This window comes from Nicrophorus vespilloides, unplaced genomic scaffold (assembly GCF_001412225.1).
Source record: "Nicrophorus vespilloides isolate i.1.1-1 unplaced genomic scaffold, Nicve_v1.0, whole genome shotgun sequence".
NCBI lineage: Eukaryota > Metazoa > Arthropoda > Insecta > Coleoptera > Silphidae > Nicrophorus > Nicrophorus vespilloides.
In genome coordinates this window covers 60,849-83,815 of record NW_017097409.1, presented here as the reverse complement: position 1 = coordinate 83,815, position 22,967 = coordinate 60,849, and the positions used below count along the sequence as shown (strand labels likewise).

The 22,967-nt window shown below is 37.3% G+C and overlaps 6 protein-coding genes across 6 annotated transcripts; 5 read left to right on the top strand and 1 right to left on the bottom strand.

Annotated features, from left to right (window-relative positions):
- Nucleotides 1–45: 45 nt before the first annotated feature.
- LOC108560019 (OCIA domain-containing protein 1) lies at nucleotides 46–1,168 on the top strand. Its single transcript, XM_017917436.1, has 3 exons — nucleotides 46–307; nucleotides 374–951; nucleotides 1,011–1,168. Exons 1-3 carry the CDS (start codon nucleotides 242–244, stop codon nucleotides 1,111–1,113), a joined length of 747 nt encoding a protein of 248 aa, XP_017772925.1. The 5' UTR covers nucleotides 46–241; the 3' UTR covers nucleotides 1,114–1,168.
- Nucleotides 1,169–1,372: 204 nt separating this feature from the next.
- Nucleotides 1,373–3,250, top strand: LOC108560014. Its single transcript, XM_017917428.1, has 2 exons — nucleotides 1,373–1,430; nucleotides 1,486–3,250. The coding sequence occupies exon 2, from the start codon at nucleotides 1,486–1,488 to the stop codon at nucleotides 3,067–3,069; it is 1,584 nt and encodes a 527-aa protein (XP_017772917.1). The 5' UTR covers nucleotides 1,373–1,430; the 3' UTR covers nucleotides 3,070–3,250.
- A 222-nt stretch (nucleotides 3,251–3,472) lies between these two features.
- On the top strand, nucleotides 3,473–4,516 carry LOC108560016. Its single transcript, XM_017917429.1, has 4 exons — nucleotides 3,473–3,572; nucleotides 3,636–3,809; nucleotides 3,884–4,023; nucleotides 4,078–4,516. The coding sequence occupies exons 2-4, from the start codon at nucleotides 3,707–3,709 to the stop codon at nucleotides 4,411–4,413; spliced, it is 579 nt and encodes a 192-aa protein (XP_017772918.1). The 5' UTR covers nucleotides 3,473–3,572; nucleotides 3,636–3,706; the 3' UTR covers nucleotides 4,414–4,516.
- Nucleotides 4,517–4,595: 79 nt separating this feature from the next.
- Nucleotides 4,596–5,285, top strand: LOC108560017. Its single transcript, XM_017917430.1, has 2 exons — nucleotides 4,596–4,803; nucleotides 4,879–5,285. The coding sequence occupies exons 1-2, from the start codon at nucleotides 4,683–4,685 to the stop codon at nucleotides 5,208–5,210; spliced, it is 453 nt and encodes a 150-aa protein (XP_017772919.1). The 5' UTR covers nucleotides 4,596–4,682; the 3' UTR covers nucleotides 5,211–5,285.
- A 701-nt stretch (nucleotides 5,286–5,986) lies between these two features.
- On the top strand, nucleotides 5,987–7,535 carry LOC108560028 (arginine kinase-like). Its single transcript, XM_017917445.1, has 3 exons — nucleotides 5,987–6,115; nucleotides 6,263–6,509; nucleotides 6,568–7,535. Exons 1-3 carry the CDS (start codon nucleotides 6,029–6,031, stop codon nucleotides 7,461–7,463), a joined length of 1,230 nt encoding a protein of 409 aa, XP_017772934.1. The 5' UTR covers nucleotides 5,987–6,028; the 3' UTR covers nucleotides 7,464–7,535.
- Nucleotides 7,536–8,289: 754 nt separating this feature from the next.
- On the bottom strand, nucleotides 8,290–22,584 carry LOC108560024 (sushi, von Willebrand factor type A, EGF and pentraxin domain-containing protein 1). Its single transcript, XM_017917443.1, has 13 exons — nucleotides 22,346–22,584; nucleotides 17,125–17,301; nucleotides 16,746–17,051; nucleotides 14,812–14,934; nucleotides 14,449–14,739; nucleotides 13,756–13,905; nucleotides 11,421–11,597; nucleotides 10,372–10,905; nucleotides 10,130–10,303; nucleotides 9,877–10,056; nucleotides 9,506–9,742; nucleotides 8,808–9,447; nucleotides 8,290–8,755 (listed from the first exon to the last, which is right to left on the bottom strand). Exons 1-13 carry the CDS (start codon nucleotides 22,452–22,454, stop codon nucleotides 8,482–8,484), a joined length of 3,372 nt encoding a protein of 1,123 aa, XP_017772932.1. The 5' UTR covers nucleotides 22,455–22,584; the 3' UTR covers nucleotides 8,290–8,481.
- Nucleotides 22,585–22,967: the final 383 nt, after the last annotated feature.

Sequence of the window (22,967 nt, the reverse complement as noted above, 5' to 3'; positions counted from 1 at the left end):
CAAATTGCATATAAATCAATGCACGACGAAACCGCCACCTATTCCTGTTAAAGCGAAAATAAACACGAAAACCCTGACCTAATCGAATAATTTATTAATACTTAAATCCAATTAATAGTCTTATTCATTTGCATTCGTCGATATTTCGTTGAAGCGCAACACAAGTTTTGAACTATCGTACAACTTTGGTTGCATACGTAACCGTCAAACTTGATCATAACCTAAATTATTGAAGTTAAAAATGGACCGAACAAACGATGAAAATCCGCAACAGGCCTTCCCCAATCCAAAATCGCAAAGGCAAGCTGTAAATAACTGAAACAAAGTAGCAGTAGAAATATAAATGTCTTTAAAAAACTACTAATGCTTTTAGTATCAGTTCAATGCGGAGGAGATGAGGGTTGTTAGGGAGTGCAACAGGGAAAGCTTCCTGCAACGTTGCCTCCCTCTCGGAACCATCTTTGGAGTCAGCTCTTACATGGCCATCAAGCAAGGTTACTTTCGGCCAAGCCCCAGGTTCGGGGCAGCTCCCAAAGTAACAATAGCCGTGGTTGTGGGCTATTTCATGGGAAAGTTCTCTTATCAGCAGAAATGCGCTGAAAAACTTATGCAGCTGCCCAACAGTCCCATTGGTGAAATGTTGAGGCAACGTAGGAAAGGTTTTATTAAGGAAACTTTAGAGCCAGGTTTCGGGCCGGGCATGACGCTTGCACCGTTCTCCGATATGGGATCAGCGGATAAATACACTGATCTTGATCCGAGAAACTCGCTCGATATGGACACATCGAGGCCAGAATACAATGGGTTGGACGATAATCACAGGCCGTCTGTTGATAATCCAGTTTCGGAGGAGGATATGCCTCCAATGCAGAAGAATGTTACGAGTTACGATGAGTTGCGGAAACGAAATCGGGACGATTATCAACAGAGAAGAGTATCTGGGTACACTAGGTATTATTTATTGGCGAACAATTAAATAGCTTTGTTTTCATTGCGTAATTATTTTTTAGAGCCCCGGAAGCTCCTAGGGCGAGCAACGAAATGTTGCAGCCGCCAGTTAGGGACGAGGAACCACCGCAGAGAACCAACAAATACGGAGATGCCTTGATTTAATTATTTTAATGAAAGTAGTTAGTTATTTTTTTTTTAGGAATTATAAATTGTTATTGCACAGTAATTAAAAATAAATACCTGTTTATTAATTTATATTTTACTATTGTCTTACAATTTGCCTTAATCGCAATTGAAATAATATATTCAGTTTTATTTAATTTATTAAAATTTACTGTAAAACCTAGCTATTCACAATTCGTAAATGTTTTTTTTTATAGTATCAACTTTATCTATATTTTTTTTGTAATAATCATTTTCAAGTACCAAATTATTCTGCAGACTCATTTCAACAACGTCGGGTGTTTAATATCTCTAAGGTAAACTTTATAATAATTTTGTAGGTAAATAGTAAGAATTTGCTTGAATTTTCAGATGATGCTGTGTAGCACAGATAAAGACATCTGCGCTAATAAACCCAAAAATCAGTTAGAATTAAAAGTAAAATGTTACAAGACAGTAATTGTGCTCAGCCTAGAAGATAATGTGACTATTCGCAAAATAAAAGTATACCTAGGCTTGAAGATCAAGGCGAATGTGAAATTGATATCATTGATGCATAAAGGCACAATGCTGCAGGACGAAAAGTGTCTGGCTGACTACCCGATCGAGAATAAAGCTGTGATACATGCGGAAGTTTTGAAGAAGGACAAGAGTAAAACCAACAGCGATGACGACCTCGATTCCTCATCGATTCGATCCTTGTGGAATAATGATTGTAAAAACGGCAGCGAGATTAAAAAGAACTTTATTTCTAGGAAGGAAAAGCCTGCGACGATGGACGAGTTCTTTGGAAATCCGAAGCGCGTCATTAATTACTTTGAAAACGTACCCTTGTACTCATCGAAGTTAAAGTCTGATAAAATATTTCACGATTACGTTTACAACAGGCAAGACTTGCTGCGCGAAGCGTTCACGTTGAGCAATTACATGAACTTCAAGTTACCAAACATCGAGGAAATGAAGAAAAAAATAGAAGCCAACAACGCAACTCAGTTGGAAGAAATTACAAAAAAAATGAACGGAATCGGGAAAAACATTAGGGATGCTGCGAATGATGGGTCTGAAAGAATTTATAAACAGAAAGAGGAGATTTGCGACGATAAAGCTGCGGAAGAATGTTATAATCGTTTAAGCAATGAGCAGAAAAAAAATATTAGCGAACTAATGACACGCATCACCAATGATCCGGTCTACAAGAGTTTCATGAAAATGAACGAAGCCAAAATCAACGATTTAATTCAGAAAACCAATAGCAGGCAACACAAGAAGGCCGTCCGAAGGCTGCACAAAACGAAGACCGTCGATCCCGATTTCGAATTGTTTAAAGACATATACAAGAGTCTCGAGGACGAGGAATATCCAATTCCAAATAACGAAAATAAAAACGAGTTTTCTTCTTGGAATATAGCAATAAGCATGAGCGCGCGTCTAATGAAAATGTGGAAATTGTTACCGAACAAAGAACTGTTTAATACACTCAATCAGAATAATTTTTTCAGGGACACCGTGATTCACGGCCCGCGCAGATTGTACGTGATGAAATGCATTGCGGAAAATCCATCAAAGATAAGCAAGATCCTGAGCACCAGTGCGTTGCTCAAAAGAAATCCGTACGTGAGGGAAATGATCCTGAAGGATGTGCCACGCAACTTACAGAGCATATACGATCCTGCCTTCAAGAAATTCATTAACAATCCGTACGTTCTGAACACGCTACTGTTCGGCTTCGAGTACTGCGAGAACGAGGAATCAGAGGAATCGTACGACATCTTCATTCCGGTGGAAACTGCGGAGGAAATGAAAATGTACGAACTGGTGTACAACGACCAATTGGCAATATTAGACACGATGGATTTCGTGAATCGCGATGCTAATTTGCGGGCGCTCATCTCATCTTCGGGTAATATTGAGAAAGCCAAGGAAATCCTTCTGGGAGTTGACAAGTTGGGATTTTAATTTTAGAGGATCATTGACCACGACAACTTTTTAATGCATTTAATATTTTCGTACGTTAATTTTAAACGATGTTCTCTGATCAAACTATATATTTTTAACATGTGTATTAGTGTAATTGAGCTAATTGTATGTGTAGTTTACATACAATATAGAGTGCCAATAGATGTTGCAGTACAAATAATTCTTTATACATGTATTTATTTATATTGATACTTCAGTAACTCCTTTACCCCGCGCATCCACATATTTTATTCCAACTATTCTTTGGGTCAAAAAATATTTTAACATATTTTATTTGAAAAATAACTATTTTGTTACTTCTGTTATCGCGAGAATATTATTGAAAACAAAAAAAATAAAAAGATTTTTATCTATACCTTTTAAAATATCTTTCTTTCGACTCGAGGCTCGAAGCAGAGCGGACGTGAAGACTTCCAAGAGTGATGCATCTTACTAATTAATCTTTAGTATCGTATTTTGTGTTGATAATGTGATTGTCCTATGTGAGTATCATAGCAGATGCTATAATGCTTTTACAAATTCATTCTTATTAATGTTTGTTTCAGTTGTGTTTAAGATTCAACGATTTTTTTTTTGAAATTGACAAGTACGAAGAGGACTTCGAATCAGAAATATCATGGGTGGCGAAAATGATTCGAAAAAACCGATCAAGCTGGACAAGCTCATGTTCGGTGTTGATATGAAAGCTCCAAAACCTTACAGCGTAAAGGTAACAATAGGTATGTCCGATTCAGGTCTAGTTTATTCCTTTAATTGTTTTTAACATTTCTTTTTTTTCTGGTGAACCTGAAAGTTGCCTGCATAAATTGCAGCAGGCCCTTCAAAAACGCGGACCAAGTCACCATGCATCAGCCGTTCTGCAAGGGAGCAATGGAGGCCTATACCGAAAAGCTTAAGGCCGTTAAAAACGATTTATCCAAGATTCTCGATGAGGTAAATAGATTGAGCAGACTTTACAAACTTATTATTTACATTTACGTTTTGCAGGAACAGACTGTCGAAACTTACGTTGTAAGGTACAAGTACACCTGTCAATTCTGCGAATTCATCTTCTACAATGAGAAGCATTACTTCGGACACATGAGTAAATTCAGATACGAGTGCAACACGTGCCAGACGCATTTCGAGAACAAACAACTCTTGAAGACCCACTACTGTCTGAAGTTCCTGAAGGATCTGAGAAGCCGCATGGCATCGCGGCTTCCGGAAAGAGCACTCACCCAGGAAGAATTGATGCCTGAAGGATCTGAGGAGCCGAATGGTAACTCTGATCCTAATCCGACACACATCGAAGGAAATCAATTAAAAGAAGAAGATGAATAAATCGGGTAGCAAGTGATGCTCAATATTGTATGTGTTTTATTGCTCGATTTTAACATAACGTATGATTGCAGATGTGAATTTTAAATAAAGAAATTTTAATAAACGTTTTCGTTTTCTATAGTATAGAGTTGATCGTTGTATCATAAGCCTAATGCGCCACCTGGAGGAAATGTTATAACACACTGCTTGTTTTTATTTTTTAAAGTTTTAAATAAACAAACTTCGATTGTGAAGTAATCATAACGTACACGCAGTGGTTTGCATTTGATATGGAGGATCAGGGTAAGCGGTGTAGAAGTACGAAGGCCGATTTAGCTAAGGCAATGTTCAATCTGGACGCGGCCAAGTCCTGGAAGAGTCTTTCCAAAACGAAGAACGTCTCGGATTCAAGTAAGTTCGTTTTCCATGATCCGAAGATCGATTAATGTTAAATGATTAATGTTGTTTGTTTTGCACATCCGACAGTTGTCTGCGATAACTGCAAAAAGATGTTCGCCAACAACGATTCGCTGTATATGCATCTGAAGTACTGCAAAGAGAAGCATACTAAAGGCATCCCGGAGAGGACGACCAAAGTCGTGAAGAAGGTGGTTACCGAGAAGAAGGTGACAGAGAGGAGGAGGATTGCCGCTGCAAACTACACTTGCTACGCGTGCGTTGCGCCCTTCGACGATGAGACCCAGTATTTCAAGCACATGAGCAAATTCCGGTACAGTTGCTCATCCTGCGACTGCCATTTCGATAACCGTCTGGACCGAAAGCTGCACTACTGCATCGGCTTTCTCAGAAACCTTTAATTGCAGATTTCCACTTTCAATCCAAATCATAATTTTTAAGATAACAACTGTATTATGTTGACTCATACTTATATACTCAGCATTTTGAATAATAAAGTATCCTTATAAATATAACAAGTTTTTCGTTTCAAATAAATTGTAACATAAATGTTGTAGAAATAAAATAATGAATTCAGTACAGAAAGATTAAATACTTCGAATATATATGTTATTACGAAATATTACTTATCAAGTTTACTATTTTATATTCATTGTTAAATTTTAACAAATGTGTTTTTAGATGTTAAATTAATAAAAAAAATATCAAAAGTTTTAAATGTCTTAAATGTGTGTTTTAGTAAAAGATTTAAATTGCGTTCAGATATGAAACATGCTGAACGAATGAAATTCAATTCTCATTTATTATTGCTTCCAGCAATTAAGATTAGTGTATTGTTTACGTCCTTATGTTGTGCAATGGTATCGCATTGCGTTGCGATACGAGCATAAAGAAAGTCGCGAACAATTCAAGATAAGACGGTGGAAATTTGATAGACATATATTATTAAACAATCATAAAGATCGTTTGACATGGGCATTTGTCAGTGCAAGCTAGCAGAAAAAAAAGGCAAGAGCACAGAATCGCGGGGAGAAAGAGAGAGAGAAAGAGAACGTGGATTTTTTTTCGCGAATAGCCGAAGAAAAGAAAAAAAAGGATTAAAAGAAATTTAATAGGAAAATAAACAACGTGCCGCGCGCGTTAAGATATGAATTGTTTGCGCATTTGTGCGAGGAATTGGGCATTCAGCAAGAGGAAGTCGACGAGGCTGCTGATCATCATGAGCCACGAGATCAAAGAGAAGAACAATGCGGTGCAGGATTTGGAAATGCCCACCGAGGGCTTCAGCACCCTCACCATGTCCAAGGTGAGTTTGGCTTTTATTATTTCATTCCAAGACCATCTCGGATATTACAACTTTTAATATATATATTTTTTTTTTGGCATTTACCAAATCTCCTGTCACGTCGCATTGCATTCAAATTTTCCGTACTTTTTCTTTTTATTTCATCAGAGTAAGGAGCAAATCCCGTGCGATCACATCATGGCATCGTCAAAGGCTTGCGACGATTGCCGCAAGAAATGCGGCAAGGGTCACGTCACTCAGGAGACCCTGATGAAGATGGAGGAGGCATTCGACCAGTTGAACACTTCGACCTCGCAATCGTTGCTCAAGAAGTACCTGAACAGATTCGTCTTCGATACTCTGAAAGAGATACAGACGCCGCTCGGCGCGAATCTCTTGGACTGTATCCAGTCTGGTAAGAATTGAGACACTTAATTTTGGATACATTCGAACATTTGATGCAATTAATTTAGGTTGCGAAAATCCGGATTCCGGGATCGGTCTGTACGCTTCGGATCCAGACGCGTACGCCGTCTTCAACGAGCTCTTCGATCCGCTCATCGAGGATTATCATGGGTTTAAAAGATCTGCGAAACATCCAAAGTCCAATTGGGGTAATCCCAACGATCTGAAGAACTTGGATCCGGAGGGCAAATACGTTGTCAGCACGAGGGTGCGTTGCGGACGATCTTTGGATACGTACCCATTCAATCCGCTGTTGACCGAGGCGCAATACTTGGAGATTGAACAGAAGATTTCGACAGCTCTGAAGAGCATGCAAGGTGAAGCAAAGGGCACTTACTACCCTCTGAAGCTGATGACCCCTGTCGAGCAGCAGAAGCTGATCGACGATCATTTCCTTTTCAAAGAGGGCGACAGATTCCTGCAATCCGCGCAAGCCTGCAGATTCTGGCCCGACGGTCGCGGAATCTTCTACAACCCGAAGAAGACCTTCCTGGCCTGGATCAACGAGGAGGATCACGTCAGATTGATCTCGATGCAGGCGGGAGGCGATCTTCGCGAGGTCTACAAAAGACTGATGGACGTCGTAGCGGAATTGGACAAGCTGCTGGTCTTTGCGAGATCCGATCGTCTGGGATATTTGACTTTTTGCCCGACGAATTTGGGAACCACGATTCGCGCCTCCGTCCACATCAAATTGCCTAAGCTCTCTGCGGACAAGGAGAAACTGGATAAGGCTGCGGCCAAGTATAATCTGCAGGTCAGAGGAACATCTGGCGAGCATTCCGCGGCCAAAGACAACGTCTACGATATATCCAATAAGAGGAGATTGGGTCTGACCGAGTTCCAAGCGCTCAAAGAGATGAGCGACGGGATTTCGGCTCTCATCAAAATGGAAACCTCTTGAGCACGCACCTTTTTTTTTTCCAATCTAAACTTGTTCCTTTTTTTAGTATTATTATTTACCTTACTAAATCTATCGAATTTCTTTTTTAAATATTAATATTAAAAATATTTAGTAATTATCAAATTATTTGTATTTGATTTTTAATATCAAATAAAAAATATCTTTTGCAAGTGTTTGGTTTTACTCTTCCTAAGCTTCCTCACATTACTCACTAAATATAAGCAACTTTTGTGCAGGATTTGTCTTTTTTTTTTTCAAATCTAAACTTGTTCCTTTTTTTAGTATTATTATTTACCTTACTAAATCTATCGAATTTTTTTTTAAATATTAATATTAAAAATATTTAGTAATTATCAAATTATTTGTATTTGATTTTTAATATCAAATAAAAAATATCCTTTGCAAGTGTTTGGTTTTACTCTTCCTAAGCTTCCTCACATTACTCACTAAATATAAGCAACTTTTGTGCAGGATTTGTCTTTTTTTTTTCAAATCTAAACTTGTTCCTTTTTTTAGTATTATTATTTACCTTACTAAATCTATCGATTTTTTTTTTAAATATTAATATTAAAAATATTTAGTAATTATCAAATTATTTGTATTTGATTTTTAATATCAAATAAAAAATATCTTTTGCAAGTGTTTGGTTTTACTCTTCCTAAGCTTCCTCACATTACTCACTTAATATAAGCAACTTTTGAGCAGGATTTGTCTTTAAATAAATATTGTAAATAAAAAATAATAATAATATATATTTATATTCGTTTAATCTAATATTTTACACAATAAAAATTAAATTAATATTTACAGATTGTTTTATCGACTCTATCTAATCAACATCATCATCACAAATGGAGAGGGGAAGTAATAATAATAATAATAGTTTGTTTTCCTTGTTCTCTTGCAGCGCAATGATAATAATAATCGTTATTAGTGGAGGAACAAAACGGAAAACAAAAGAATAATAATTTACAAAAAAAAACAACAAATAAAAGAAACAAAATAATTTTGGTTTTTTTCATCGCACTGAGACCCCGTTTATCGTCACCACGTTACCGTTCCTTCCGACCGGCTCAGGTTCGTACGTTCCACTATCTCTGCTCGTCTCTTCGTATGGCGCGTCGTACATGTTCTCGTCGTGGATGTTCTCATAGATGTTTGGACCTAAATGCGATCCTCCGTATCCGTTCCTGTCACTCAACGTAGAGTAACTCATCACTGCCGCATTTCTGTCCTCCTTCCTTTCAGCTGCCTCCACGTTTTCCGTATTCTTAACAGGCGTTGCTCTTCGTCTAAAAAAAAGATTATCAAACATCATTTCTTCCGTGCTGCTAGATCACTTACAATTTTAAATAGATTAAGCCTAAAATGATGAGGATGACAATGACAATTCCGGATCCGATGCCGATATTTGTTCCTAAGCTGGACGGATCTTCGGTCTCCCCTATGGAAACCTCACAAGTGGGTTCTTCCCCAGACCAATGTCCATTCTCCATGCACTTCCTGATGTAAGCCCCGATCCTCTTGAACTCAGGTATGCAATGGTACTCAACGGAAGAAGTGTACACAGTGCCGTTCGCAACGATGACCCTTCCGTTTTGGATTTGCGGCGGCCGTTTGCAATCCACGGCTTTGCAGGAGGGAGCTCTTCCGCTCCAGGAACCTTTCTCCAGGCACACCCTGGTACTGTTGCCCTGCATTTCGTGTCCTTTCGGGCATCCGTACTTGGCGATACCTCCAACGCTATGCGTGCTAACTTGGAAGGAAACACCCTCGAAGGTGTCCGGATCTTTGCACTGGATTTCCTTGCAGCTCGGAGCATCAGAACTCCAAGTTCCATTCTCCAAACACGATCGTCTCTTCACGCCATCCAGCTCGAAGTTGGCGTCGCAGGTGTAGAGAACTCCGGCTCCGTAGTAGGTGGCATTCGAGGCCAAGTTAAGGACGCCGTTCTGGAATTTCGCTGGATCTCCGCAATCAACAACTGCAATACAAATAATTCAATTAACATCTATGCTGCGACGAAAATGTAGTTTACTTACATATGCATTGTGGTACGCTTCCACTCCATTGGCCGGTGTCCTCACAAGTGCTGAGCGGCTCTCCGACCACCTTGTGTCCTCTTTCACAGCGGTACTTCACAAGAGCTCCGATCTTGTAGGTCGACGACCCGGATCCTGATTCCGCCGTTCGGATAATCGTCCTTCCATACATTCGATCGTTTCCGGTTACCGACAGTATTCCGTGTTCCGGAAGCACTGGATCCGGACATCTTATTTCTTTACAAAAAAAAAACATTAGTTTTCGTCTATTATACGCAATGTGTATTGATTTAAATTGAACTTGAATGTGTCTGGAATAAAATGTATGCAAATACCAGAAGCTCGAAGTTCTTCAACTCTTCAATGTTTACCTTCGCATTTCGGCGAGTTGTCGCTCCACTGTCTATTTTCCAAGCAGATTCTTCTAGGAACTCCTGTTAGCCTGTAGTTTCTCGTGCAGCTATAGCTGATCTGGCTGTCCAGATAAGTGGTCTCGTTGATGTAATCGGTGTTGCCGTAAAGGAGCGATGGCACTTTACCGCAGTCAATGTCTGCAAAAGGAAAAACCACCACCAAACCATTAGAGATACCAAACGAAGAAGGCGGAGGAGTCGTTCTACTCACATTCACACGTGGGTGTGCTACCTGACCACACGCCATCCCGCATGCAAGTCCTGTTCTGCTCTCCTCTAAGTATATGACCCACTTCGCAATTATACGTAATGGTCGAATGCACGTTGAAGTCGTAACCAATAACGTACGATCCGGATGGCACGTCTGGTTCTTCGCAATCAATCACTGCAAAATAAACATACATTCGTTATTACATAACATTAATTAATCGTTTTTTTTTTTTCATTAATTACGTTCGCAGGATGGAGCATCCGAAGACCATTTTCCTTCTTTACCGCATCTCTGAACTTTATCTCCGTCCAACCAGTAGTCATCACCGCAGCTGTACTCGACGATGCTGTCCACGGTGGTCGTCGAATTCAGTAGTTCATATCTTCCGTTACCAATGTAAGGTGGCGAACCGCAGTCCACGTACTTGCAGGATGGAGCTTTTCCCGACCATTCGCCTCCCTTCTGGCAGGATATTATCGCCTGGCCGAAGAGAATGTAGCCGGATTGACAAACATAAGTGGCCGTATCTCCGTTTCTGTGACCCGTCACTTTCACTATTCCTCCGTTAATTTCTGGTGGATCCGGACACCAGTCGAAGAGACACTGAGGAGTTTTTTCGCTCCAAATTCCGTGCTCTTCGCATTTCCTCTGTTCAATTCCTGTTAGTGTGTAGTTCTCGTGACAGGCGTATTTTGCAACCGCTCCAAAGGTGCTTCTACCACCGACGAGCGTTACGGAACCGTGCTCCAAGTCCGGCAATCCTCCACAGTCAATATCTTTAAAAACATAAAATGCAATTATTAAGAAAACTAGTCATTTTGTAGTAATTAAACATATAAAAATATAAGTAATTGCATATAAATTCCATTAAATTTGACATTTAGAAAAAAAAAGTATGTCTTCAATGTTTTTGATGTAACTCGATGAAGACCAAACGGTTTTGGATATATGAATACTCAAATTAAACTTGAAAGTTTCGTGAATAAAATGAGCGTAAATACCAATAGCTGCGGTTCCTATTATGCACATGATTTGATAATAAATAATGGTGATTAAATGACAAAGCAATATCTAGTTTTGCATTAATTAATCTAATGAATGTGTGTCAAATAATGTATAATAATTATTTATAGCATGGATTAAGCTATTAAATAGCTGAATGTGTAATGATTTAACGAGTATTGATTAATAATCGATTCAAAAGCTGTAAATCTTTGGAACAAAATAACTGTACAAGATATATGCAAAATAGGATTAATTAGTATTCACGAGCGTTGAAAAGTTGACTTACATTTGCACGTGGGCGCCGATCCGGACCAGAATCCTTCCTTCCCACAGGATCTGCTCGCATTGCCAACGAGCATATGACCGTCCGGACATCTGTACTGAATCAATCCACCTATACTATAATTGGAGCCGGAAATCGTCGAGTTTAACTGTTTGTCCGGACTTCCGCACGAGGATGGATCTGAAGAAAAAAAGCAAAGACGTCAGATGATGAGAGTGAAAGTGCATCAATCAAAACATGCAAACAATTCGCAACGGGTTTAAATAATCGTTACGACGAGAATAATTACTGCTATCGAGAAAACCGTTAAATTAATTGCCATTTATCCAGTTTCGTGTTTGCATTTCTCATTAAATGTGTTTGCAGGATTACAAACGCTTCGAATTTGGAGCGGCAAGAGAAACTGTAACAATGCCTGTTTGCTCCCAGTCACGACGTTCGCTCTGAGAAGAGATCATGGGAGATATACAAAATATACAACACACACGTATTATTTCTTGTGATCCACAAACACAAAAGGAGCGAAATTTCACTTTTGTAATAATCAATAGAACCGCTGCAAATGGAAGGTGAACGACACAGATTTTCCATTCATCCACAGGGAATTGCAGCAACGAAATAAAACTCAACAAACACTAAATAATAACTGCATATAACCAGGTAATAATCGAACAACAAATAATCGAAATTTCTATAACATTATAAAGTGTAATTACGGTTGTCATTTCCTACATACATATATTAATAGTTATATGTATAAAAAGCTAAAATCCGCCTTGATATCATTACGTGCAAACTGCAGTTAATTGATCTAACTGTCCTTTCGACACGCTGATTATGCGAGAGAAAAAGAGTTGCAGATATGGTGCAGCCAATGTCATTCGTGTTGAGATTGAAAGAAGTAGAAAAAAATATGATTAAAAGTGAAGGTAACTTATTGAAATCTACAATAAACAAGCACCTGTAAAGAGCACAAAATAAAAAGAACAAGTTACGCGCATACTTAAATAAATGCAAATTTAGCTGCGAGCTAAAATAAAGCTAGAACTATAAAACTTACACGTAACGAATTGAAAGGATTTTTGCAACTAATAATAAGAAGTGTACATAAATAGAGGTATTTATGTCATGAACGTAATGAAAATAAAATATTTTCAAAGTCAATACCGATAATTATTAAAAAGGAAATCTCTTAATTACATGTTCTGTTTTTTTCTTCTTGTTATTTCTACAGTTATTCGAACACAAATATGGAAAGTTCAATGAACAAATCGTCGTGAAATCAAGCAAACTTTAAATTTCTTCTGGAAGAAGAGAGAAGACTTCTTTAGCGAATGAAACGCGAAGGAATGAACATCTGAGTGACGACTGTTTTCCGGTTCCGGAAGTGGTCACGCGCCGATTGCGAGCACCGTAATTTCATGCTCGCACAAAAAAAGCAAATATAGTCATTAAAGTAATTGTAAAGCAAAGTCGCTTTTCCTCGAATCGAAAAAAACAGAAGTTGTTACTTCTGGAATAATTATATTTTTTTCTTTGGTTTTTATCATTTCGCAACGCTTAGCATTTGACCTTTTCATTTTGAAATTATTGAATTAGCAAAAATAAAAAAATATTTAGTAACTTTCACTTTAGATGTTTGTATGTGCGTACAAGAAGTATTAATAATGGGAATTGCCGATGTAAAATAAATGAAAAGTAATTTGTTGAAGAAAAATTGTTTTCTGTTTGGAACCTTTCACTTTGTTCATGCGAAAGTTTATTAATAAATCAATTTTATATATAAATAAAAGAATAATTATAATTTATTTTTTTTTTCATGTTTTCTCTTAATAAAGATTGTTTAGGGTCAATCGACTTTAATGACCTTCATCCTGTTAATTTATATTTTAAATATTAATTAGGTTCGTACGAAAAACAAACCACGCGTATTTCTTCACCTTTCACTTTGGACGCCAAATGCCGGACGAATGAACGAAGATACCTTGAAAGTTTTAACCGATTTGTAAATAAAACGTATTAATTTGCAAGAGTTTAAGGTGCTGCGCGATTTCGTTGAATTTATGATTTGCAAAGTCTTTCTCTCTCACAAAGAGCTGAAGTGCTCGCAAAAATTCCGATAAAAATTTACTTATTCTTATTTATAGTCGTGAGAGCAAAATGCCGAGGCGTTGCGAAACTATGTGTGGCGTGGCGTTCTGAACTTTTCGAAATGAACTTTGGAATAAATAACGAAAAGTCGACTCGGTTATACGAATGCACCGCCACTGCAACCGCTTTGTTTCTAAATCTATTGATCTTGAAAACACCAGTTTTTGGGATCAAGTGGGACACTTACTGTGTTGGCAGATCCATGGTAGATAATCCAGGTTACAGCCCACGTCGTTCCACAGCCAACCTCGTCCTCCGTCCAGGACTGCACAGTTCTGCTCCCCGTTATAGTTGTTGGGTTGATCCTTGCCCCAGGATGGACGAACCACCATGTCACCTATACAATTACCAAAAGAATATAACAACAATTGCAGGGATTCAAAATCTACAACTTTACTAGTATGTTATAAAAAGGATTCTGACACAGATTCAAATAAATTTAAACAAGAAATGTCACACTTGTAACTCAATTAAAAAGAATGCATTTGAATATGCAAATCGACTCCAAATACATTATGAATAAAATAACTATAAACAACAGCTCTATGTTGGGGAATTGAAACTTTCAAAATATTAGTGTTTTCCTTAAAAATGCGTATTGCTGATGATTCAGAATCGATTTTGTGGTGTAAAAATAGCAGCAGAGACTCGAAGAATAGAAAGTGGGTCGAAATCGTCTAATCTAGAAACAATTTCTTGCAATTTATGCGGCATTGTTGTTGATGTTGTAGTTGTAGTTGCTGCAAAGATGCAATGCAATTGAATCCGCTCGGATAGTATTATTTCATGGCCACCTACATGCATGCATCGCATTACGGAAAGTGGATTTCATAGCACAAGACTGAAATAGTTTCGCATTCGTCGTCGGATGTTCTCTTACCGTTCACCCATTTCCACGTCCTCGAGGTCAGACCTGGTTCCTTCTGGGCGCCGATCCACACCAGCTGCGTCTTCAGCTGAGGTTTCCTTCGCTCCAGCTCGGAATAGAGGAAGGATGTTTGGCCGGGATTCATGCCGTGCGCCAGATCCCCGTTGAATCCTTTGCAGTAATTTCGAGCCTCGGCGAAGGATCCTCCACGATTCACGCGAAACTCGTAGCATGTCCTCGCGAATGCTGCCAACTCTGCATCAGCAGCCGCAGCTTTCGGAGCGCATCTATCAATTGAGAATTCTGCAAACAACAGCAACAAAAAAAGAAACATTTAAACTATCATTCTTCTTCGAGTTAAAAAGCTGCACGCACCATCAGTTGTGAAGACTTCCACTTCGCAGAGAGACAATGATCCTTCGACTCCTACCAGCTGCAGAAAGACGTATTGTCCGACCAAAGAACGGGCGCAAGTAAAAGTCTTTGTGACTCCCTCATCTGAACAAAAACAAAACGCATATGAAGAGAGTCCATCCATGATGACACGATTAATTACGGCTGCCGAAGGCTAAGATCGGTATCGCGCACATCCTCAACCGTAATTATAAACTATCTGCACTCGTTGTGCAATTTCCGAGCTCTAAACTTGATTACAATTTCAGTTGCAACAAATTTTGTAACACAAAAGATAAACTTTTCAATCAGTATAAAGTGTTTCCATTTAATAATTTGCTGTAACTGTTATTTACTTTAAATCGTTTCTCAAGAAAACCACAATCTCTACATTGGTTTTATTCCAATGAGTTATAAATAAATATTACTGGAGATTTTGTAACTGAAGAAAGTTTAAAGCGTTTTCCTTGTCATTGAGGAATATCAGAAACTCCCCTCTCGTCGAGGAGACATGTCTTTAAAGACGTTACATTTTTCCACTCTATTTCCAATTGGCAATTATTGTGCGTTGCATAAGCGATCGTTTCCGAACCGTAAAAACCGCCTTGAAAACAGCGACTTTCAAAAAGTCGAACATGCAAATCATTCCAAACAAAATAATGCAAGGAATGAACACCGTTCGTTCCGAATTCCGAACGTAATTCCGCATCCATAATTCAATTATTTCTGTTCGTTCTTATTTCCATTATTGAAGAAGCAATTACCAGCAATGCAAATATAATATCAAGAGTAGAAAATAGGAAATCCTATCGGAGATTTGCATATCTTTTAACCCAGTTCGATTTTAGAAATCATCGATTTTGCACAACAAGAGGCGGATTTTCCACACTGCATCGATCACACACACGCATAAAAACAACAAAAAACTTACAAACGTAATACAACAATGTGAAAGCCTCGCTTGACGCAATCACAGATTAATTACCATATCAACGAAACGAAGCGAAGCAAAAAAAAAGAATGAATTCGTGTTCTCAGGATCATTATTGTAATTATTTGCGTTTGCTTATGCGTACATTTAGTGTGGGCGAGGTCAAGTTCATCCAATTTGATTCTTTCTGTATTTCTTCAGTGCTGTTTTTCGTCAAATTTAATTTAATGCCCATTAATTCACATATTAAATCCGTTTCGCAAAACGATATAATTGCATTATTTTATTTCATTGCGAATTGTTGCTTTTTTTTGTGCACGGTTTGGTTTTAGAACATGGTCAAATAATTGACACTGGAAAACAACAACTTTTGTCCTCAAATCACATTTGAAAAAAAAAACTGGTTGAAACTAGAGAACAGTATTTTTCTTGTAGCAAAAGTAAAGTGTGTTACGGGAGGAAATAACGGCGTCGGAATTAGCATGGAATGAATAAAAATAAATTCTGGTTGTTCTTTTCTCTCTATTATGTTGGTTTCGTTTTACGAAATCCAACAAAATTGGGTCGAAATTCGATTTGCTGATGTCGGCGCCTCCGCTCAAATGTGTACTGTTAAGTGGACAAGACGAGATTTAATTGATGTTTACGTAACTCTTATTCCATCCGACATTCAGCCGCAATTTGCATTCTAATGCATCCGTTTCGCATTGTTCCGTATTCCACTAACGGAAAATTAATTTCAATAATCGTCAAGTTTAATTTAAACTATCGGAGTTTTGAGTAATTCAAGTTGATTTGTTTGTCAGCACGAAACTAATTACGTTTATTGTCACGCTAATTGATTCTCGTTAAAATGGAGATTTAAAGCGACAGCTGGAGCTTCTGAATTAAGCAAAATATATACGAAGAGTGTAGTAAATTAATTAGAAACTTTTCCGAATTACGTAATTTTAAAGATGTTAAAAGTAAAAAAATACATGCTTACCAATGGTTCCTGGAAACCAAGCGCAAAGTGGATTCCTCTGAAGATCTGAGCTGCTGTTACCAACGCGGATCTCGAGATCCTGCAGCGGCTGATGACCACAGCATCCACGCGTCGTAACCCTGACAACCTTAACAGGGTAGGGCCGCAGTAGGTCCACGTGCCACCAAGGACTTACCTCCTTCTGTGTCTCAGAACACCTCTTTCCATCGTGTTCGTTGCTCTTCTCCCCATCGTTAGCGTTCAGAGCAACACCACCCCTCACAGTGGTCGACTGATTCGCCGGTTTTCTATACGCGATATTCGTTCCTACGGAATGATGATAATCTCATTGATGAAACAGAACATGTGTTAAATTAAATAAAAGAAGCATCGAACTTACCGCAGAACGGAAGTTCACCAGACCATTTCCCCTGGGCTGTGCATGTCAAGATGGTGTTACCGAACGTTTCGTACCCATCGTCGCAGGTGTACAGAGCCGTGGTTCCTGCCTTCAAATCGGGAGAGCTGAGACCCACCTGGGCGTTGACGGGGACAGCTGGATGGCCGCATTTTACCTCTGAAACGTACGCATAAATTTTCTATCAATTGGAAAAGCGAGAGTTATTCAACGAAGTAATGAACGAAAGCTCAATCAATGCGTAATTACAAATAGAAAGTGCAAGTCCGCTCCAAATTGGAAAGCCATTTCCGAATCTTCATACCAAAACCTCATCTTTAAATGTTGCCATTTGCGTTTCTGCTGTAGTTTAAACACGTTACGTAATTGCGTACGCTTTGTATGAATATTATCATTACATTATGTTCGTTTCGAGTGTGACAGACTTTGGCGAGGAACAAAACTAGAAAGCTGACCCATTTCTATGAAGATTGTACGAGGGACAACAACGAAAAAAAATAATAGAACCAAGGCAGGAAACTGTGCAAGAGACGACCGCCGAATTTCTAATTCCCCCCCATAGCCAATATCCTGTTTATTTCATATTCTCACAAGAAATAGCAGCGAAGATTTACACATAAAATCGAATTTTGATTTACAAAATTTCCTCATTTCAAAATTACAATAAAAATACAGATTGCCAAAACTTAATTAATGTGTAATTTCTGTATTCCAAAAATGTTTAAGAATAAGTTGCAAATGTTTCATAAGTTAATATAGATTAAAAGATAATTAAATGTACATGATTGTTTAAAAACTTCTCATGAAATAAATACTTATTAGATGTGTATTAATGAAGAACAATGGTAATGAAATGTATAATTTTTAGCTTTGTATCTTTTAAAAACTGAACGTACATAAATATGTTCGAATCAAGTGTGCTATTAATGTCAAATTGAGAGGGAATCGAAAAGACATTGGGTCCACATTGGCTATTTATTTTGGTGATGATCAACGAAATGTCAAGGTTGACCAGAATGATCGTCTTCGGCGATAACTTTTACGGCACGCGACGCAGCATCATCAGAATATGCATTTTGAAGAACATCACCATTAGTAATATTATTATGTTGAGGCACGGTGAAAGGTTAACTTTCTCCGACGTGAAGATACTAAAAAAAAGTACACGAAGAGTCTAGCGCTTGGATTGATTTGAATGCGGCGCGGAGGTGATATTTCCCGAAAAGGGAATGCGCTTTGCATTTGTAGAAAGCCGATGATATAACAGCAGTTACTCAATGGAAAACTTCTTCTCATGGATTTTCCTCGGAGACGCGATTTCCCACAGCAATTCTCTCAACGTGTAACGAGCTTAAAATTGGCTTCGCAATAATATGTGTGTAAAAAGAGAGAAAAAAGAGTATATCATATATATATATAAAAAGAAATATGTTGCTGAGTTTCTACGGCCTAAAACGCATTCCCAGTAAACTTTCATATTTTAACTTAATAGACCCATTCATCCCGACAGATTGATATCAATTAAGTCGCGTAGGCCTGGCTCTTTGTTTTTCGTATGCGATCAGAAGAAAGTCTGCGGTCTTTGATCATTTTCTCCTCGATCGATCGATTATTTGGCCCAAATAAAACGAAATTCGTAATTTATAATTCCAAGCCATTCGTATTCCCGTTAAGGCTATTTGCTTAGTTTCCCATTGCGCTCACATATTCTATAACAGTACGAGACCACCGCTTCTTGCATTTCAATGCACGGCGAGACGAGAACGTTTCAAAAAGAAACAGAAGACGAGGAAAAAGAATACAAAAAAAATATATATATAAATAAAAACAAACTGGTGCAGAAAATGTAACGCGCTAGAGAGAAACTTTTCCTTTCTATAATTATTTGAACTTTCGATGAGCGAAAATTTGCATTGAAAACTCTTACTTGCTTTATTTTATAAACATTTTCTTTATATAAGCTAACACGTTTTTATTCGTTTCTATAGTAATTTTCAATTGTTTTCAAGTGTCATCTAATTTCTGAAATCAAAACAAACGCATGATCTAAGTTATTTATTATTTGTTTCTATGGTAATTTTCAATTTATTTCAAGTATCATCTAGTAGTCTCTTAAATCAATCTGTCAAATGTAGAACTCTTGCATTATGTAACAAACGCATGGTCTAAGTTATTTATTATTTGTTTCTATGGTAATTTTCAATTAATTGCAATTATCATCTAGTTGTTTATAAGAAGTTACCATAGCAACTAACAACATGACATTTATCAGATGATTTCGTATTCAGAAACTAATCATCCTTCAACTGTTGTTTGTATAGACATGAATACTACGGAAGTTCTTCAGCGTTTGCATTCTCTTCTCGACCGAAGCTGCCTGTTATTGTCGTCGACAACAATGTGCGGTTTTCTAGTAATAACAATAATGAAAAAATAATAAGATCAGAGCTGACAAACGGTGTTGTTTGTGTTGTTGACGCTCGAACGAGCGTAAAATTTCAGAGTGGATTGGAAATCTGGAGCAGAAGAAAAGCCATATAATATGACCATATTGCCGATTGGAAATTGATCTCTTGATAATTTATACAATCGGAGCAAAGTAGATCCATATAAATAAGGTTTTTCTCCGGCTGCAGATGTCGTCCACACACACTTACTCGCGCCCACAAAACAAACGCAACGCGCGACTCCTAATTAGATTTAAATCCGTAATTAAGGATAATTGCACGTTTCGACATCCAGTCGAGCGTTGGAAAAAAAAAACAAAGTAAAAGTGAAACAAATACAACTATTTCTTTTTTTTTTTAAACTCATTGTTCCAATTACTGACGTTTCGCTTAATTTGCATCTCGTCCAACAAGTTTATAACTATGAATATTTATAGCTTTTTTTTCTCTCTTTGTTTATATTTTATATACTTATGGTTTTAACAAAGAAAGAAAATAACTGAAAGTTTATTTGGCAAACGACGGAAACAATAAAATTATATTTTCTGCTCGCACTAAAACTAAATCAAATTTATTACACTTTCTATTTCCTCGACAACAATTTAAAGTCTTTTTATCGTTTCTTGAGAAATTTTACTTTAATTTAATTAATAATTTCAATTTTAATTTAATTAAGAAAATACAAGTACTTTCAATTAGACAAATGTAAAAAAAAATATATAATAATAACAAGAAAATGAGAAACGCAAACTGCTAGAGGCGATTTGTTTCTGCATGCAAAATGCGAATAAATTCATATTACGTACACTTTCGAGTGGCCTTTTCGCTTTGATAATTCATTCTCTTCGCCATATACACACACACACATCATGACTAATTATTTTATTTTTATATATACTTTTTTTTCATTCTACTTCTTCATTCACCTCTTCTAATTGTTATATAATCTGTGTGCAGCGTTATTGGATTCCGAATGTAAAAGTTCACTTTCAAAAATTTATCCAATTCGACGAGGCAATAATTCGAAAGTTCCTTTTCGTATTGCAATTTTTTTAAGTTATTCACAGCCAATGCTATGTAAATAATGTATTAATATTCAATGCAAGTGCTACACATATTTATTTATTGCTGTTCGTAACGATGAATTGGCTAATGTTAACTAATTAAACGCTCCTTTCTTGCATTTCCAATTTGATTACTTTCATTCGCTTCTTTATTAATATTTTTAACTTTCTTAATGTTATTTGTACTAAATTCGAATCAAAGATTTTGCTTATTGTCAATTCAATTGTTTTGTTTTTGTTTCTTTGCTGGCTCTTCGATTCTCTCGTAAACATATAAAGAAAGCTGTTAAAAATGATGGGATTGTGTGATTCATCTTGTCGAGCATTGAATTTGTATTGTATTGGTTTTCAATCGTGGTAGGTGGGTTTGCATTTGATATTCCTAATCGAAGGCGAGTTACAGTTAGGTGTTATGGATGTAATTCCAGTGTACATGGCTTGTAATGACATTTCGTCGTCGTGTGTGCATGTGCTTTTATTACGCCCACGACATCCAACACGCCGACGTTATGGAATAACAATACGCGCAGTGCGGAGAGCTCTTTTCGAAAAGACAGCATAAATAGTAACCGTGACCTCGTCTGTCATACTTATTGGTCACCACACCTTGTTCTTACCAATAAATAACTGAACGATATAAATATATACGTGTATATTAAAAGTATATACTCAAACTTATAATATAGTTTTTACCCAAAAAAAGGTAAATTACTTTTTAATGTTTTCTGCAATTAAATTCATTACATATTAATTTGAATACGTTCTTAACACTCTTTACATTATCAATATTTTAAAATTATCTTTACTTGAAATTATTAATTCGAAAGTACTCTTAAGATTTCCTTCCTGATTTCTGTAATGATTCACGTGACCTTAACTGCTTACACTCAAAGGTAAACTGAATTTCATATTGGATCACCTTTTAAAATCGTTTTGCGAATTGTTGAATTTACCACATAGAAACATGAAATTGTAAAAACGAATAATTTCATTTAATTTTTTTGATTATTCAAGATTGTTTGATTTTCATAGCGAATATTGAATACTGGAGATTGTTATATAAAACTGCTTTAATAAGGAAATTAACATTTATAATTCCAGTCAAGGTAGCTGCAGCAGTAAGACGTGTTTTGTCTCATGAAATGGTGTAATTAAATACAAAAAAAATAGAATAGCATAATCCTTGTATATTATGACTTTACATTTCATTCTTTTCGTTTTGTAATTGGCATGCATATTAGTAATTAATGTAGGAGATTGGATTGTTCCTTGCGAACTGAGATTAACAATGAATGATTGATAATAGATTTTGAAGCAATTAAGTGAAATTAAGGCTATTAAGAAAACATTAAATGAAGCAACAGTTTTCTACTTGTTGTCTTTAGTTGTTGCGGGAATCCTCCGGCTCGATCCTCAAAAATATTTACGAAAACTGGTTTACGAGCGCGCGCTCACTTTCGTTAAATTAAAAATCAATTTACGTTTTATTTTGTATTATTTTTTTGTCTCTCGGTCTTCAATTCCGAACTTTCCTCTGGATAACAACAACAACAAAAAAAAGCTGTTGCAACTTTAGCGGCAAAGACATCGAGGTCATATGGTTTTCAAGGTTTTTTTTTATATTATACTTTTCCCCTTTCCGAAATTGTCCGTTCTCGTTGTTGTTTTATTTTTATTTTTTTTTTGTTTTACCTTGCGCTGATGAAGTGTGTAAAAATCCAATAAGAACTAAGAAGAGCACAACAGAAGCACAAGAGAACTGGTCACCGGCAGGACATTTCGCGCACTTCCTGAAGAACATTTCTGGCACATTTATTATCGTGTGTTTGTTTGTCGGGAGAGTCTCTCAAGTCCTGTTCCCTGCAAGTCCCATCTGGGAAACTCGTCGTTGTATCGTTGCGTTTGCGTGCGTTCACCACTCTGCGAAACGAAAGTTCGGTCTCTTCTGAATAACATTTGTATTCTCGCGGCGGACAGGTGAGAGATCTCTCTTTCTCTCATTCTTTCGCTCCACGTGTCTCTCTCTCTCACATACATACACATTGCTCCCTACTTCTTCCTCTGCCTACCAGCAGCTCCGCTCTGACGTCACTGGCGATCGTCTTGGATAACGAGGATCGCCGAGACCAAAAGGAACGAACGGCTAACGGTCTAAGAAGTGCTAATTTACAACTGTACTCTCGCGCCTCCTCTTTCGTTCCCTTTTCTGGCACGAATCTCTAGGCGACAGACGTGATAACAATATTAACAAACAACATTCTTAGATGCGCCAGATTGGATAACAACAACAAGACGTGTTAACAATACGCAACAC

Excerpts from the sequence above, each read along its gene's own strand:
- LOC108560019 (XM_017917436.1), top strand. The coding sequence starts at position 242 with ATGGACCGAACAAACGATGAAAATCCGCAACAGGCCTTCCCCAATCCA. Across the intron at positions 308-373 it reads CAAAATCGCAAAGGCAAGCT|TATCAGTTCAATGCGGAGGA; the intron begins GTAAATAACTGA and ends TAATGCTTTTAG. Across the intron at positions 952-1,010 it reads AGAGTATCTGGGTACACTAG|AGCCCCGGAAGCTCCTAGGG; the intron begins GTATTATTTATT and ends ATTATTTTTTAG.
- LOC108560014 (XM_017917428.1), top strand. The coding sequence starts at position 1,486 with ATGATGCTGTGTAGCACAGATAAAGACATCTGCGCTAATAAACCCAAA.
- LOC108560016 (XM_017917429.1), top strand. The coding sequence starts at position 3,707 with ATGGGTGGCGAAAATGATTCGAAAAAACCGATCAAGCTGGACAAGCTC. Across the intron at positions 3,810-3,883 it reads CAGCGTAAAGGTAACAATAG|TTGCCTGCATAAATTGCAGC; the intron begins GTATGTCCGATT and ends TGAACCTGAAAG. Across the intron at positions 4,024-4,077 it reads TATCCAAGATTCTCGATGAG|GAACAGACTGTCGAAACTTA; the intron begins GTAAATAGATTG and ends TACGTTTTGCAG.
- LOC108560017 (XM_017917430.1), top strand. The coding sequence starts at position 4,683 with ATGGAGGATCAGGGTAAGCGGTGTAGAAGTACGAAGGCCGATTTAGCT. Across the intron at positions 4,804-4,878 it reads GAAGAACGTCTCGGATTCAA|TTGTCTGCGATAACTGCAAA; the intron begins GTAAGTTCGTTT and ends CACATCCGACAG.
- LOC108560028 (XM_017917445.1), top strand. The coding sequence starts at position 6,029 with ATGAGCCACGAGATCAAAGAGAAGAACAATGCGGTGCAGGATTTGGAA. Across the intron at positions 6,116-6,262 it reads GCACCCTCACCATGTCCAAG|AGTAAGGAGCAAATCCCGTG; the intron begins GTGAGTTTGGCT and ends TTATTTCATCAG. Across the intron at positions 6,510-6,567 it reads CTTGGACTGTATCCAGTCTG|GTTGCGAAAATCCGGATTCC; the intron begins GTAAGAATTGAG and ends CAATTAATTTAG.
- LOC108560024 (XM_017917443.1), bottom strand. The coding sequence starts at position 22,454 with ATGTTCTTCAGGAAGTGCGCGAAATGTCCTGCCGGTGACCAGTTCTCT. Across the intron at positions 11,598-13,755 it reads ACCATGGATCTGCCAACACA|ATCCATCCTCGTGCGGAAGT; the intron begins GTAAGTGTCCCA and ends TTTTTTCTTCAG. Across the intron at positions 8,756-8,807 it reads GGCTTAATCTATTTAAAATT|ACGAAGAGCAACGCCTGTTA; the intron begins GTAAGTGATCTA and ends TCTTTTTTTTAG.